The sequence below is a fragment of the Macaca fascicularis genome, chromosome 6 (genome assembly GCF_037993035.2).
Source record: "Macaca fascicularis isolate 582-1 chromosome 6, T2T-MFA8v1.1".
NCBI lineage: Eukaryota > Metazoa > Chordata > Mammalia > Primates > Cercopithecidae > Macaca > Macaca fascicularis.
This window is the reverse complement of record NC_088380.1, coordinates 157,135,410-157,151,338: the sequence shown is the minus strand read 5'-3', so window position 1 is coordinate 157,151,338 and position 15,929 is coordinate 157,135,410. Positions and strand designations below refer to the sequence as shown.

Below are 15,929 nucleotides of genomic sequence, written 5' to 3'. Positions count from 1 at the left end.
TGAATTGGACTTAATTGCTTTGCTGGTGGAAAAGCCACCTTTCAGTATTGATTTTGGCTTCTGCAGCCCTTGGAGGACAGCCAGTGATTGCTCTAGTGAAGGGGGCAGGGGAAAGGGGAGCTGGATTCCTGGGGACAAGGGCTGGAACTTTCTCCATTCTCACCACCCCCCATCCACATACCTGCCCATTCTGAGAGGGCCATTCAGGGCCAGGGTTCTAGTGTTGGCTTGGCATCTGAGTGTTGGCATGAGTTTCTTTCTGTGGGTCTTCATTTTTCTATTTGAGAATTGGGGGCAAGTGGAGGTAGTGGTTATGAGCTGGGGCATGGAGAATAGTATAGCCCAGGATTGAAAGCCCAGCTCTGGAGTCTGACTGTCTGGGTACAAATCATGGCTCCACCGCTCAGTGCAGGATTGACTTTGGGCAGGTACTTAACCTCTCTGAAGCTCTGTCTCCTCCTCTGGAAAGGCAGAAAAATGATAGTAACTTCCTCAAAGGATTGTATGAGGGCTTGAAAGGCATATAAAGCCCTCTGCACAGTGCTTGGCACAGAGTTTTTAAAAAGCAGTTTCTTTTTACGGTTTTGTTTGTTAAATTAAGGCGTTAACTACCAAATTGTGAAAAAAGCACCAAAATGGAAAACAGGAAATGCATTTTCAGTTCTAGCTCTGCCGCCACGGAGGCTCCAGCTTGTTCAGGCTGCAGTTTCCTTATCTATAAAATGGGAAGAGTGGTGTCTCCAGCCCAGGATTGTTTAGGGGCACGGAGTTGGGTCATGTGTCCCACTGTTCCCAGCAGCTGGAGAATCAGAAGCCACAGTGACAGATCCCGAGCAAGGCCTTTCTCCCGGGTGTGTGGAGAGGCCCAGGAGACTCGCACAGCAGTCCAGAAGGCAGGTGGGAGAGCTCTGGGTGGGCCCCCGCAGATTATTTGGGACTCTTTGTGTCCCTGGTCCCAGAGTCTCCTGAAAGGGAGGTGGCTTCTGGGAATTAACACAGCCCTCTGGAAGAATAGTCAGTCACTCCCTTAGAAAGGCACATTCATTCAATCATTTATTCTTTCATTTGGTTATTTCTTTTCTTTTCTTTTCTTTTCTTTTTTTTTGAGACGAAGTCTCGCTCTGTCACCTAGGCTGGAGTACAGTGGCATGATCTCAGCTCACTCCAACCTCCACCTTCAAGCAATTCTCCTGTCTCAGCTTCCTGAGCAGCTGGGATTACAGGCACCTGCCATCACACCCAGCTAATTTTTGTATTTTTAGTAGAGATGGGGTTTCACCATGTTGCCCAGGCTGGTCTCGAACTCCTGAGCTCAGGTGAGCCATCTGCCTCGGCCTCTCAACGTGTTGGGATTATAGGCGTGAGCCACCGCGCCCAGCTTCATTCAGTTATTTCTTGAGCACCTAGTATGTGCCAGGTATTTGGGTAGATGTCAGGGGTACAACAGAGACCAAGTCCCTGCCCTCAAGGAACTAGATATCCATGAGACTGAGTGGGTCATGCTGTTCAGGGGCTCTGAAAGCACAGAGGATGGGCCCCTGCCTGCTGCCAGGGGCCTGAGACTAAGGATTGGTAGGAGTGGGTGATGGCCAGTGAACGGCAGGTGGGAGGTAGAGGAAGTGTTTCAAGCTGAGAGAACTGCATGTGCAATTCTCTCCTGAAGTGAGAGGGCCCAGCAGGGCCTGCTTGTAGAGGTGAAGTCAGCCATTTAGTCTGGCCAGAGTGTAGGGCCTGAGGAACAGGCCTGGAGGAGTCTTGGAGAAGCCGCACATTTAAAAGCCGTGGAAAGGGAGGCCAGAGAGGGTGAGGGATGTGCTTGAGTCACTGCAACCCAGGCCTCTTCCTCTTTCCACTGCACCCCACGGTCTTCCTGGAGAACTCAGAGGCCCTGGCCAGAAGGTGAGCTTTCCCGGCCCCCAGGGGCTGCCCTGGGAGGTGGAGATAGTACGAGGCTTTGAGGAGCGGGAGATGGAGGGTGGTGGTTCCTCCTTCACCCGGGACTCACCTGAGCCTCTGTGTTTCAGACCATCAGAAGCTGGAGCGTGAAGCCCGCATCTGCCGCCTGCTGAAGCACCCCAACATTGGTGAGCCTTGCGGGATGCGAGGGGCGCGGGGGGCCAGGCCCTGCTCCCCTGCCCACTCTGGCACGTGGGTGTTTGCGGGCTGGGTGGAGAGCAGCTGCTCTCTTCTCTGGGGATGGAGGCAGCAGAGATGGGAAAGGGGGCGTCTTTAATGGTTTCCACATTCCTCAGAGCCAGCTTGTTTCGGGGGAAGGTGAAGAAAGGCCCTTCCTCCCATCCCACACTGCTGGCAGCCTCCTTCGGAAAAGCTGTTTCAGGAAAACTTCTACAGCTCTGGGAGAGATGAAAATAGGCCAGGGGGAAACGCTTGGCCTTGACCGCTGCGGCCCGTTCCCCAAACCCACCCCCATGCTGATTCAGCCTGGCACAGTGGCCCTGCCCTCCTCCCTCAACCTGGCACCTGCCTGCCTACAGGGGCAAGCTCCAACTCAGGCCCTGGCCCGCAGGCTGGGCACAGGCTGCGTGGAGAGGCTGGGCCATGGCGGGCTGGGACAGCGCCAGAGCAGCAGAACCCCTGGGGATGGGCTCTGAAACAACACCTCACTGCCTGGCCCCCTTCTCCAGCCCTTGTGCAATTGGGGGCTGATCCCTGCCTATCAGGGTCCTGAGTCATGAGGGCAGGAAGTGTGGCTTTGAGAGCTAATTCTGTCAGGGAATTGCTGTGGGACCTCGGGCAGGAGCACTGCCCTCTCTGAATCACTTTCCCCCATCCTCATGAAGGAAGGGCTGTCTGGACCAGCGTCTTGGGCACCTTGTGGAAAGGTAGACTCAGATTCACTGGGCCTGGGGTAGGGCCGGGATTTTGCAGTTCTAACACGCTCTGAGGAGGTGCCAAGCCTGCTGACTCATAGACCGCACTGAGGAGCAGGGCCTAGGTGATCGCTAAGGACTCTTCCGACTCTGACAGCCACCACGCCTTCTCACAAGGCAGGGAAGCCTCTCTCCGTGCCCAGGGCCCCAAGGGTTAACTCTCCCGCCAGAGAGAAGCATCTCCATCTGCTATTTATACCCGGAAGGCACCTCCCCTTCCCTGAACAAACAGCAGCCAGAGGCTCCAGGACCAGCATCAGAAAGACAGCCTGCGGCTGGCAGGGAGCAGCCCTGGTTCAACCCTGGTCCCTGACCCACTAATGTCCTGTGGCCGCCCCTGCCCATTCCAGGCCCCCAGCCCCCCAGCCCCCGTGTGATGGAGCGGGTTGGGAGTGATCTCTGACTGTAAGATCTTATGATCCTTACAGAGGCTACTGGCTCCTGTGGAAGGAGGGGAGTGTGTGTAAGTGTGTGACAGTGTGTGGAGTGTGTGAGTGAATGTGTGTGTGCATATGAGTGTGTGTGAATGTGTGCATGTGAGTGTGTGTATGTGACTGTGTGTGTGTGTGTATGTGACAATGTTGGAGTGTGTGTGAATGTGTGTGAAGGCGTGTGAGTGTGTTTATGTGACAGTGTTGGATTGTGTGTGAATGTGTGTGAAGGCGTGTTAGTGTGTGTATGTGACAGTGTTGGATTGTGTGTGAATGCTGTGTACGTGAGTGTGTGTGAATGTGTGTAAGTGTGTGAAGGCGTGTATGTCTGTGTGTGTGTGTGTGAATGTGTGTATGTGAGTGTGAGTGTATGTGAATGTGTGGAGTGTGTGAATGCACGTGGGTGTGTGTGTGAATGTGTGTGTGTGAATGTGTGTATGTCTGTGTAAATGTGTGTGTGTGAATGCATGTGTGTGAATTCATGTATGTGAGTGTATGTGAATGTGTGTGTGAGTGTGTGAATGTGTGTGTGTGTTGCTGCACAACTGCAGCTATCTCAGGTCAACACTGCCTCCTCATGTTTGCACCTCCCTCTCCCTCTCATTCCCAGCTATAAAATGGGGAGCAGTAGGTTATGGCTTTGGAGAGTGCGTGTGAATGTGTGCATGTGAGTGTATGTGTGTATGTGACTGCGTGTGACTGTGAGCAGTAGATTATGGCTTTGGAGATGACGGACTACAGTTGAAACCCTGGGTTTGCTGCTTCATTGCTGTGTGACCCTGGACATGTTGCTCAACCACTTTGAAGCTCAGTTTTGTCTGGAAAATGGAACTGATACCTATCTCATAGGATTGTGATGATTAAATAGACCATAGCATGATAACAGTCATTATCATTAAGCTGCCCCCCTTTTCCCCAATCAACACCTTCCCTCAGAACAACCTTGCCTGAAGACATCCTCTTGCCTGAAACTCCATATGATTGTCTTTCCTCGGGGCCATCAGGATTTTTAGTCACTGGAGGCACTATATATAACGTGGTGGTTAGGAGAACGGGGTTTGCAGTCAGACACCAAGTTTCAATCTCAGCTCTGCGGTTAACTAAGTGTTTGAGCTTGGGCAGACTGTGAAGCTCTTAGCCTCAGTATCCTCCTCTGTGAAGTGGGGATAATCACAGCACCCACCTTATAGGACTATTGGGAGGGTAAAATGAGAGTGCAAGTAAAACACTTGGCACAAAACCTAGCATGTGGTAAAAGCTCAGAAATGGTAGCTATCATCATCATCATCATTACTGAGTCATTTACTCCTTCCTTCATTCACCTGATGTCAGGTGCATCATAGACCCACCCCATGCCAAGGTCTCTGCTAGGCATTGAGAATGTGCAGGAGAAGTGAGGATGGGGGATGGGAGTGGGGGTGGTGGCCGATGCACAGGCGGGGCTGGAAAGCAGAGCTGAGCAGCCAGCACAGGAAGACCCCAGAGGAGCTTTGAGCTGCTATCAGGGCTGGAAGGTTCTTTGGGGGGTGCACTTTCCCGATCCTCCAAGCATCTTCCTTCAAAATTGTAATCTTCCCAAAGACATGCAAAGGGGTACAGATGTGGGCTCAAAACCCGAAAGGTGAGTTTGTCCCTAGAGAAGCTGGACTGAGTCCTGTTCAGCCTGCTTGGCCAATCTAGACAAGGTTACTACTGGTCGCTGCTTCTGTGTGGCCACTGCCCAGTCCCCAGGGGACCAAGTCAGTGAGGTCCCTGGCTCAGCACAAGTCAGTCCAACTGTGTTGCACACAAAGCGTTTGCCTCCCAGATCCTTCTTGGGAGAGGTCAGTAACCTGCTGTCTGTGCCATCACCACCTGCAGATGAGGGAGACGCCAGAAGGCCACCCCAAGGCACAGGGGACTTGGACTGTGCTAGGGACAACCTGAAAGTTTAGTAGGTGATTTGTGGTGGGGAAGGGAAGCATGGTAGGTCAGTGACGAAGATGACAATATCTCCATTTATTGAACTCTTCCTAGTGCCAGGTACTGTGCTAAGTGGTTTACAGGAATCATCACATTAATGACCACAGCAGTCCAATGGTGTTAGCACTACTGTTTGGAAGGGAGGCTCAGAGAGGTTAAGTCATTTGCCCATAGCTACATAGCTTGTAAGAAGTGGATCTGGGAGACGAACTCAGCAAGTCTGACTCCAGAGCCCTTGTTCCTAGTCCTTCTATTTAGCTTCCCAAGTGGATATCACAAATGTGGTGTCAGGGGGACACAAAAATAAGGGAACAAGTACTGCTCTTCAACCTCCAAGAAAAAAATGCATGGTTGGAAAATCACAGGCATGCCAGAAGTACATGAATCAAGCTTCATAAATAAAAAGTTAGGTTACAGATTTGTTTGTTCTATGACAATATTTTAAACAGTCAAAAGTGACAGAATGACTCAATGGGTGCAGACACGTCAGTCACTCCACCGGGAGACAGGACTGTGATGATAGCCTATGGCCCTTGAATTCTGGGTTCTGGCTGAGTCGATCCTCAGGCAGCCTCCACTGATGGGAGGGGAGGCTTTGTGTGTGAAAACAGCCCTGAAACAAGAAATTCTGTCTCCTGGGCTCTGAGGTGTGCCTCAACCTCAGGGACTGAAGCCAACTCTAGTATCATCACGCGTGTGGTGCACAGCAAAAGTAGGGGCTGAATTCCAACCAGTGTGCCCCTTACCATCAACACAAAGGCACCATCTGAGTGAGAGTCAGGTCTGGAGAAAACCTCCCTCAATTCTGTCAATTTCCCTGAGACCTGAGGACGTTCTCTAAAGGGGCTGAGGCCCCGGGTCAGAGGGTAGATCTGGGACCCCAGCCTTCTTGGGCTCCTTCCAAAGCCTGTTGCCGTGGTTCTAAAAGCCCTTTCTGAGATGATTCTAGCTGTAGCTTGGCTTCTCAGAGCTTCTTACACTCAGGAAAGGGAAGTTAGAGACCATGGCCCACCAGAAAGAATAGGAGGGAGTTCACTTCCCAGAGAACACGTGGAGGAAGACAGGGAGAGGGAAGAGTCTTTTGCAAAACTTTACCTTGATACACTAACAATACAAGTTTTTTGCAGATAAATGAGAAGACAAATACTTTTTAAAGTATCTCCAATAACCTCACATCTAGAATTAACATTTAATGATATGTGCTACCATATGATATATGATATATGTGCCTTCTCAAATACTGTATACTTACATATATCATCTTAGGTCAGGTTCCCTGGAAGCAGAGCCTGAGTCAGGGATTCAGGTGCTGTTAGCATCCCACACTCCAGCACGTAGGGTTTGGATGCACCAACTTACCAAAGGGGCTCTGGGCAGGGCCCGGGTATAGAATTGCCAGATTCTACACACCAAAAATACAGTTAAATACACATTTATGCTTTTTTTTTGGTTTTGTTTTGAGATGGAGTCTCACCCTGTCACCTAGGCTGGAGTGCAGTGGCATGATCCCGACTCACTGCAAACTCCACCTCCTGGGTTCATGCCATTCTCCTGCCTCAGCCTCCTGAGTAGCTGGGACTACAGGTGCCCGCCACCATGCCCAGCTAATTTTGTTTTGTATTTTTAGTAGAGACAGAGTTTCACTGTGTTAGCCAGGATAGTCTCGATCTCCTGATCGCATGATCCGCCCGCCTCAGCCTCCCAAAGTGCTGGGATTACAGTCGTGAACCACCATGTCCAGCCAATACACATGTACACTTTAAAAATTAAGCCTGTGTTTACTTTGAAATGTACTAAAAATTAAATAAATCAATGGACAGAGGAATGGATAGAAACGTAGTAATGCAAGTATAGGAAAACATTAATGATAGAACCTAGGTAGTGGGCATCTGGGTGTTCACTTAACTGTATGTTTGAATTTTATTTATTTATTTATTTATTTATTTATTTATTTATTTTTTGAGATGGTGCCTTGCTCTGACACCCAGGCTGGAGTTCAGTGGCGTGATCTCGGCTTACTGCAACCTCCATCTCCCAGGTTCAAGCAATTCTCCTGCCTCAGCTTCCCGAGTAGCTGGGACTACAGGCGTCTGCCACCACACCCAGCTAATTTTTGTTTTTTAATAGAGTTTTGCCAATGTTTTGCCATGTTGGCCATGCTGGTCTCAAACTCCTGACCTCAGGTGATCTGCCTGCCTTGGCCTCCCAAAGTGCTGGGATTACAGGCGTGAGCCACCGCGCCCGGCCTGAATTTTTTATAATAAAATGTTGAAAGGAATTAAAGCAGAATTACATGTGCCTTTAAGATTTAAAATTTTGCTTTAGAATATATCTAAAACATCTTTTAGTTATTATTTATAAATATGTGTCATCATTAAAGAATGTTTTAAATTTTCATTTTATTATTATTATATTATTATTATTGTTATTATTATTATTATTATTATTATTATTATTATTTTGAGACATTCTCACTCTATTACCCAGGCTGGAATGCAGTGGGACAATCTTGGCTCACTGCAACCTCCGCCTCCTGGGCTCAAACAACCCTCCCACCTTAGCTCCCCAAGTAGTTGGGACGACAAGTGCCTGCCACCATGCCCAACTAATTTTTGTATTGTTTGTAGAGATGTTTCTAGAGGTGTTTCGTCATGTTGCCCAGGTTGGTCTTGAACTCCTGAGCTCAAGTTATCCACCCGCCTCGGCCTCCCATAGTGCTGGGATTACAGGGTGAGCCACTGCACCTGGCCTAAATTTTTATTTTTTTTTAATTTTATCTTATTTTATTTTAGTTTTTGTGTTTTTGAGATGGAGTCTTGCTTTGTCGCTCAGGCTGGAGTGCAGTGGCATGATCTCGGCTCACTGCAACCTCTGCCTCCTGGGCTCAAGCAATTCTTCTGCCTCAGCCTCTGGAGTAGCTGGGATTATAAGTGTGCGCCACCACGCCCAGCTAATTTTTGTATTGTATTTTTAGTAGAGACGGGGTTTCACCATGTTGGCCAGGCTGGTCTCGAACTCCTGACCTCAGGTGATCCACCTGCTTCAGCCTCCCAAAGTGCTGGGATTACAGGTGTGAGCCACTGCTCCCAGCCTAAATTTTCATTTTAATCTGTGCGCCTTCCCTCTCCATCTCTGGAGCCCATCCACCTCTCCCTACAGGCACCAGCTCTGGGGTATCTGATGCCTGCCTGTCTCTAAACTTCATGTACAATTATGAGAGCCATAAACAATTCAGGGGACTCAATGTTGAGTCAGAAATATATGCACCTGGCAAACATTCAGATGGCACTAGGATTCATAGTGAAAAGTGAGTCTCCTCTCGTGACCCAACTCCCCCAATTCCCCTCCCCAGAGGCGCCCCCAGTGCCTGCTTCTCTGTATTCTTCCAGAGAGATGTATGCCATATATAAACTTAAATACATCCTTTAAAAAAGTACTACGCATACTGTTTTGCACTTGGCTTTTTCACCAAGCAACATAATTTGGAGATGACTCTGAACGAGTAGATACATAACTGCCGCATTATTTTAGCAGCTGTGCCATTTTCCATTGTGCGGATGAATCGTCATTCACCAAGCCAGCACGCCCCTGCATGGACATTTTTAGGCTGTGGTGCGGGGAAGGATGTGAGCCCTGTCTTGTGAGAACTTGCGTTTGACTGACAGGATGCGGTCCCAGAGTCAGCTCGAGGACTCAGGCCCTTCCTTCTAATAGCTCAGGGGTGCATGCTGGGAGCCCTGGGCTCCTGGGAGCTTTGCCTCTGTTCTGGGTAAATGGGGTGTGAAGAGATGACAGCTCCTCAGCAAGCCAGAACACAGGGACCCTGTCACTCCTGCCTCTGGCCTCCATGCTCCATGATCTCAGACTTGGGAGCAGAGCAGGATATTAGCTCAGGCAGCACTGAGTGAGCACCAACTGCATGCCTCCTGGAACTCTCATAACAAGCCTGCAAGTTCAGGGGTTTCATTTTCATTGTCCAGGCAAGGAAAGAGAGGCTCAGAAAGTCCTAGCAACTTGCCAGAAGTCACACGGCTAGTAAGTGGCAGAGATTGGAGCCACAGGCTTTCCATGACTTAGGCCTGCCCAGCAACCAAACAGGGTTTCGGAGAGGGGAGGGCACTAAACTCTGAACTAAACAGGCATCTTTCGTGTTTAAGCCCAGCCCCGTTTCAGTAATGCCTGAAGTCTATTTGGACTCAATGCAGTGAGCCCTTGTTCACCGGCACTTGTCAAAGCACCTGGCACCCGGTGTGTACCCAGTGACTGTCTGGGAGCGTGGGGTGTTGGATATACAGGGGAAGGGAGAGAGGGAGGGCGGGCCTGGGCAGCAGTGTGTCCCGCTGTAACCAACTGCCTTGCACCGCCCACAGTCCGACTCCATGACAGCATCTCAGAGGAGGGACACCACTACCTGATCTTCGATCTGTGAGTTTGGCCCCGCCCTGGGATGTGCCAAGGATGTCGGGGCAGCCTAATCAGGGATGGCCTCACTGGACCTCTTGGGCTGAATTCCCTCTTGTGGTCCAGAGTTTCCCCAAATGTGGTGGGCCTGCCACCCAAGCAGTGCAAGCTGACTTTCCTAAAACACCAACAAACACTTTTAGCTTTCATCCCATATTTATTTTTGCTTCTCTTCTATTTGTGGCCAGTGATGCTGGTTTTCCATTTTCAGTGGCAATATAAAGTTTCCTTCTGGAATATGTTTAATTTTTTTTTTGAAGAGTGTTGATTCAAAGAGAAGCAATAATGAAATGTTAGGCCACAGTAGTTCCTGGTATGGCAATGAAAATTAGTGATGGGGCCAGTCTCATCGATAAAAAATAGCCCTTGAGATATTAACCATGGGGGAGGCCATAGGCTTCCTAATGAGCCTAGTGATGTGCTCTGAGTGTCCCTAACCTCCGGACTCCAGCCTGGGTTAGGTGGGGAAGAAGGGCCAGGGATGGAGAAGGAGAGGGGACTAGAGTCAATGGAAGGGTGCTCTGGAAGATGAAGGGGATTGCAGCAGGGGACACCCCAGTGACCCTGGGGCCCCCCCTTTTGTGGCTGAGGTCCTGAGGTCCCTGGTCCCCATCCTTAGCTTCTTGGAGACTCCTCCAGATGAGGCAGCACCTGTTGCCTCTATCGGAGGGTGATTCCGTGCCTGTCTCCCCAGGGTCACTGGTGGGGAACTGTTTGAAGATATCGTGGCCCGGGAGTATTACAGTGAGGCGGATGCCAGGTGAGTGTCAGCTGCTGCCTGGCAATGGCACCTGGGGACAGGGCACTCTTGCCTGCTGTCAGCTTCCCAGGGGAGGCCTGTGCTCACACCACCGTGACCCCTTCCTCTCTCTCTCCCTAGTCACTGTATCCAGCAGATCCTGGAGGCTGTGCTGCACTGCCACCAGATGGGGGTGGTGCACCGGGACCTGAAGGTGAGCAACCCACCGTGGGTGTGGCTCACCCTGGGAGCCCCTCTCTCCTCTGCACGTCCCTACTCCTGCAGAGCCGGACATGATCAGAATCCCTTTAATTTCTCTGTGTTAGGCTGGCAGGTGGGGTGAGTGAGATTATTTTTGCCACTGTTCAGATGAGGAAACTGAGCTCAGGAAGGTAGAGCATCTGTGTTTGGCCCCCTGCTCTTCCAACTCCCAGCCCACGTGCTTTGTGCCAGGATGGGTGAGCTGCAGTTACACTGTCATGATTGGCTACAGTGGGTGGGGAAGAAGGCAGGCTGGGTCCAAATCTCAACCAGGCCACCTTCTAGCCATGCAGCCTTTAGTAGCATGACCTTCCTGAACCTCGGATTCTTTACAATGGGGGTTGCCATAGCAACCTCTGCAAAGGGTTGGTGAGGATGTGAAATGAGATAGCACAGGGCCTGGTATACAGATGCATTATTAGTCTTGTTCCTGCATCTGTGGCAGGCCAGGGGAGAAGAAAACCCAGACTCTAGTCCCATGCAGTTCTCCTTCCTTTTACCTGAAGGAGATTGCAGAGTCTAGGACTGGCACCAGCTGCACGGCCTTGCCCCTTCAGCAGGGACTTCATGGATCTCCGCTACTGATCCTCATGGTATCAGTGGCTGGTAGTTCATATTGTCTCCATTTTGCAGAGCAGGAAACTAAGGCCTAAAGAGTTCAAGCAGTTTGCCCAAGAACATGCAGTTCAATTGTCCTGAGCTAGGGTGGGGGAACTCTGGCCTTCTAACCCCAGATCCTGTGACCTTGGGAGTCTGGTGCCAAAAGGCCACTCTATACAGCTCCTATTTCCTCAGCAAACCCTTCTAGGGTGACTCTGCCAGAGGTCCATCAAACCTCTGCTTTTTGTTCTTCAGTGACAGCAAACTCACTTCCCACGGGGTAGCCCCTTGCACCACTGGGGGACGCTGTTCCCTGCTGCAGAGGCTTTGCCCTGAACCTCAGTTCTGTGGTTTAGAACCACACAGAGACCAAACCTCCAGCTTGGAAGAGCCCTAGAGGGACTCCAGCAGCTTTGTTGTAGCTGCTAAGTCCTCTGCAGGGTGTACCCACCCCTGCCACAGTCCCCTGGAATGTGATTTCCAGGCCATCCTCATCCTGGGCACCCTCCCTGGGAATGCTTCCACTGGTCTGGGTCCCTCTTTGGGACACAGTGCTCTGAAGAGAGCCCCTGCCCCTCTCTGACTGTCTTGGGCAGGCCATGGCTTCTCTCTCGAGCCCTAGGCGAGCTCCCTGTGGCTCAGTCTAGATGAGACGAGTGTGCATTCGAAGAGGGTCTCCAGCCAGACTGCAGGGCGGCTCTCCCAGAGCGCCTGTTCCCATTATAGCTGCAGCCCCTGCACTGGAGGAGGAAGGAGGAGAGGCAGCCCAAATTTAGGCCACTCTGGATACAATAATTAGTGACACATTCATCAAATCAGGGCAGGACAGCTACTGAGACCCAGGACATGTTAGGAACATTGTCCCCAGAGGACAAAGGAGGCCTTTGAGCCAGGCGGAGGGAGCTATATTTGTTTGGGTCCAGCCTAGCTTTAGACAGGGAAAGGTCAGAGGTGGGGCCCTTCAGAAGTCCCACTGGGAAGGGGATCAGAGGAGGACTTAAAACCAACAGTCTTCAGAGACTCTGAGCCCCTCTGCAAGCAGAAAATAGGAGTACTAACATTTACCAAACACTTACCGCAGGCCACAGCGAAGTGCTTACACAGATTATCTCAGTTAATCCATGCACCACCTCATAAGGTAGGCATTTTTCTCAGAGGAAACTAAAGCTCAGAGAAGTGAAATAATTTGCCCACATGTCATGGCATAGAGGTGGGCAGCACTGGGATAAGAAACTGGGACTATCTAAATCAGCCCACACTGTTAGCGCCCCCTCCATCCTGAGTCCCACAGTGAAGGGACCAGCAGGAAGTGGAGGAATTCTGGAGGCTGAGCCAGTGAAAGTGGCAGCCTCAATGCCCCAGAGGCCAGGTGTGGGAACTTCCCGAGTCAGCCGCTGCCCCCATGTATCAGCCTTATCATCTTTCAGCCTAGAGCAGTTAAGATAGAGTCAGACTTTGCCTCGATTCTGGCTCTATCCCTTCCCAGCTGCGTGATCTTGGCCAAGTCACGTAACCTCTCTGAGCGTCAGTTTTCTCATCTTCGTATACATGACAAATACTGATTAAGTGCCTGCTGTGTGGCCCCCCAACCTAGGTGCTGGTGATACAGTGGTGAACAGGACAGATAAGTAACTCACATCCCCTGACAGATAATGAACAAGCACATAGACAGATGGGGAAAATCACTGCAAATAGTGATGAGATCTATGAAGGTAACAACAGGAGCAAAGACAGAGGATTCCTGAGGGCTTCCCCTCTAGACAGAGTAACTGTGGAGGGTCTCCTCCATGGGGTGACATGAGACTGAGGGCTGGGCAAAGCAGAAGGGCCAGCCTTGTGAAGCTTGGGGAAAAAAATTAGAGGAGGAAAACGAAGCGAAAAGGCCCTGAGGTGGAAACAAGATGGACTGTTTCAAGGGGCGTAAGAAGGCCTCTGTGGAAAATGTAGGTAATAATACCTACCCGAAAGGGTCATTGAGATGATACATAAGATGTTGCACACAGAACATTTAACCAGAGGCTGGCATATAGTAGGGGCACAATCAATGCTGCTGCTGCTGCTACTGCTTCCTTATTGTGGTGGTGACAGTACTACCCCGCTCTCACCTCAGCCCGGCCCCAGACCCTGAAGTGGGGAGGGAGGAGTGGCCGATGGAGAGAGGGCCTTTCTGTTGTAGCGGATGGAGGTCTTGCCACAGGGTAGTCCCGTCTCGTGGACTGAGACTCAGGAACCTGAGGCGGGGCTGGAGATGAGAGCAGGGGCCCCGGAGGGCCGGGCTGTTCTTCCTGTGAGCCCAGGCCCCCAGAGGTGAGGCTCTGAATCTGCTGACTCTCTCTTGGCGCTTTCCTCCCCTTCCTCCCTCTTCTCTGGTCCTGACAAGCCTGAGAATCTGTTGCTGGCCTCCAAGCTCAAGGGTGCCGCAGTGAAGCTGGCAGACTTTGGCCTGGCCATAGAGGTGGAGGGGGAGCAGCAGGCATGGTTTGGTAAGTGGGGTGGGCTGGCAGGAGTGTTGGGGGTCAGCACCCATTTGTGTTGACACACCAGCCTCTGGGAACCCCCTGCCTGAGTGGGTATGGCTGGAGATGCTGTTGGGCCAGCCGGGGCTGGTAGAGCAGAGGCCCTGCCTCTGAGCCAGTGGGCAGCACCCATCTGTGTCCCCAGGGCCCAGGCATGGGAACCTACAGGCTTCCACAGGACTCCCTGGGGCCCCCTCTCTCCTTTCCTGTCACTCCCCTCTGCCATCTCTCCTCCCCGAAGGGCTCCCTGTGGTTGAAGGCCTTAGGGAAGTTTCCACAGAGCTGCCCTAATAGTTTAGGTGCTTGAGATTATTATCCTGATTTTAAAGATGACGAAAAAAACGGCAGGAAACTTGCAGAAGGTCAAGAAAGTTTAAAAGGGATAGACCAGGACTTAAACTCAGATGATCCAGGCTGCTTTGTGATTTTGGTATAACTGGGCCTCTTTCAGCTATCTGGGAGTACTTTTTAGTGGGCAATATTGAGACATGGTTAAGAACCAGAGTTCTGGGTTCAAATCCAGACTCTGCTACTTATAAGGTATGTGACTTTGGCTAAGTCACTTCACCTCTCTGTGCCTTCATTCCTCATCTGTAAAATGGGGATAATAATTGTATGTTCCTCAGGAGTCGTGTCAGGATTAAATGTGACCAGGCATATGACGAGCTCAGCCCAATGCTTAGCATATACACTCAGTAACTTGTAACTATTCTTAAAATTACTTGTTAGAATACCTTGGGTGTCCATTATTTCAACTGACCCTCTCAACAACACTGGGAGGCACTTAAGATAGAAATCCCTAATCCTTCATTTGACAGATGAGGAAATAAGGACTAGAAGATAAAGAGACTTACCCAAGGGGCAAAGTCCATTAGGACAGGCCTCCCGTGACCAACTTCAACAAGGAGGTGCAGAGTGGGCCAGGGTTTAGCTCTCAGCCTGGGGCTGACATGGCAGGTGCATTTCATCTTGAAGCCACCAGCAATGGATCGCTAGTGGCTCCTGGAAGAGTGGCGCTGAGAAGCTTATGATCCTGAGTCAGGACCCAGTAGGAAGAAGCTCTGTGACTGATTACTACTGGCTCTGAAGTGGGAAGTGGTGACAGGTGTGCTAGGTAGTTGTGGGTCTGATCTAGAGGCTTTGCTGGCTCATCAGGCTTATGTCTTGGGCCGACTGGGGTTGCACAATACAAGCCCAAGTGCACCTGAGGGGCAGGGGCTGTTTTCCCCAGCTCCAGAGCAACCCTCATCCCCTCTTCCAGCAGGATCTTGCTCCAGGTTACTTACGAGACAACCTCTGTGTATGTGTCTGCCTGTCTGTGTGTCTGGGAGCAGGGTTTGCAGGGACTCCTGGATACCTCTCCCCAGAAGTGCTGCGGAAGGACCCATACGGGAAGCCTGTGGACCTGTGGGCTTGTGGTGAGTTCATCCTAAGGCCCTTTAGTGCCCCTGGCTGCACCCTGGCCTCTGGGGCCCCCTCTCTCCTTTCCCATCACTCCCCTCCCCCCATGTCTCCTCCCCACCGCGGGTTGAAGGTTCTCTGATCCTCTCTCCAGGGGTCATCCTGTACATCCTGCTGGTTGGGTACCCCCCATTCTGGGATGAGGACCAGCACCGCCTGTACCAGCAGATCAAAGCCGGCGCCTATGATGTGAGTGTCGCTCCTCTCTTTAGCCCCCATCATCCTCTGGTGCCCTTCCAATGAAAGCCAGCGCCAAGCCACTCTCTAGTTCTGGTGCAGGGGTGAACCCCAGGGGAGCATGAAGACTGACCAGGGCCAGGTGGTTACCATGCTGTGCCTAATGGTTGGAGATTTATCCTGTGGGGCCCCAGAAGGCAAGAAGCAGCACCAAAATGGAGTGAGGAGTGGGGGAGAGGCAGCCTCCCAAGCCAGGGTTTCTCTCTTTTTCTCTCATATATACAAATAATAGCTAACAATTCTATAGCACTCTTCTGAATGTTTTACACATATTATTACGTTTAATCCTCACACCAATCTATGCCATAGGTACTGTTACTATTCCCATTTTACATATAGAGAAGCTGAGCTACAGAGAGGTCAAGTAACT

The 15,929-nt window shown here is 51.0% G+C and overlaps 1 protein-coding gene across 5 annotated transcripts in view; it reads left to right on the top strand.

Moving 5' to 3' along the window:
- CAMK2A (calcium/calmodulin dependent protein kinase II alpha) overlaps window positions 1–15,929 on the top strand; it is a 69,607-nt gene that overhangs the window by 22,518 nt on the left and 31,160 nt on the right. For all 5 annotated transcript variants that reach the window (XM_005558250.5, XM_005558248.5, XM_005558249.5 and 2 more), the window contains exons 3-9: window positions 2,025–2,084; window positions 9,655–9,709; window positions 10,440–10,505; window positions 10,626–10,698; window positions 13,726–13,828; window positions 15,196–15,279; window positions 15,417–15,511. In XM_005558250.5, coding sequence (XP_005558307.1) covers window positions 2,025–2,084; window positions 9,655–9,709; window positions 10,440–10,505; window positions 10,626–10,698; window positions 13,726–13,828; window positions 15,196–15,279; window positions 15,417–15,511 — 536 coding nt within the window. The remainder of the gene's footprint in view (window positions 1–2,024; window positions 2,085–9,654; window positions 9,710–10,439; window positions 10,506–10,625; window positions 10,699–13,725; window positions 13,829–15,195; window positions 15,280–15,416; window positions 15,512–15,929) is intronic.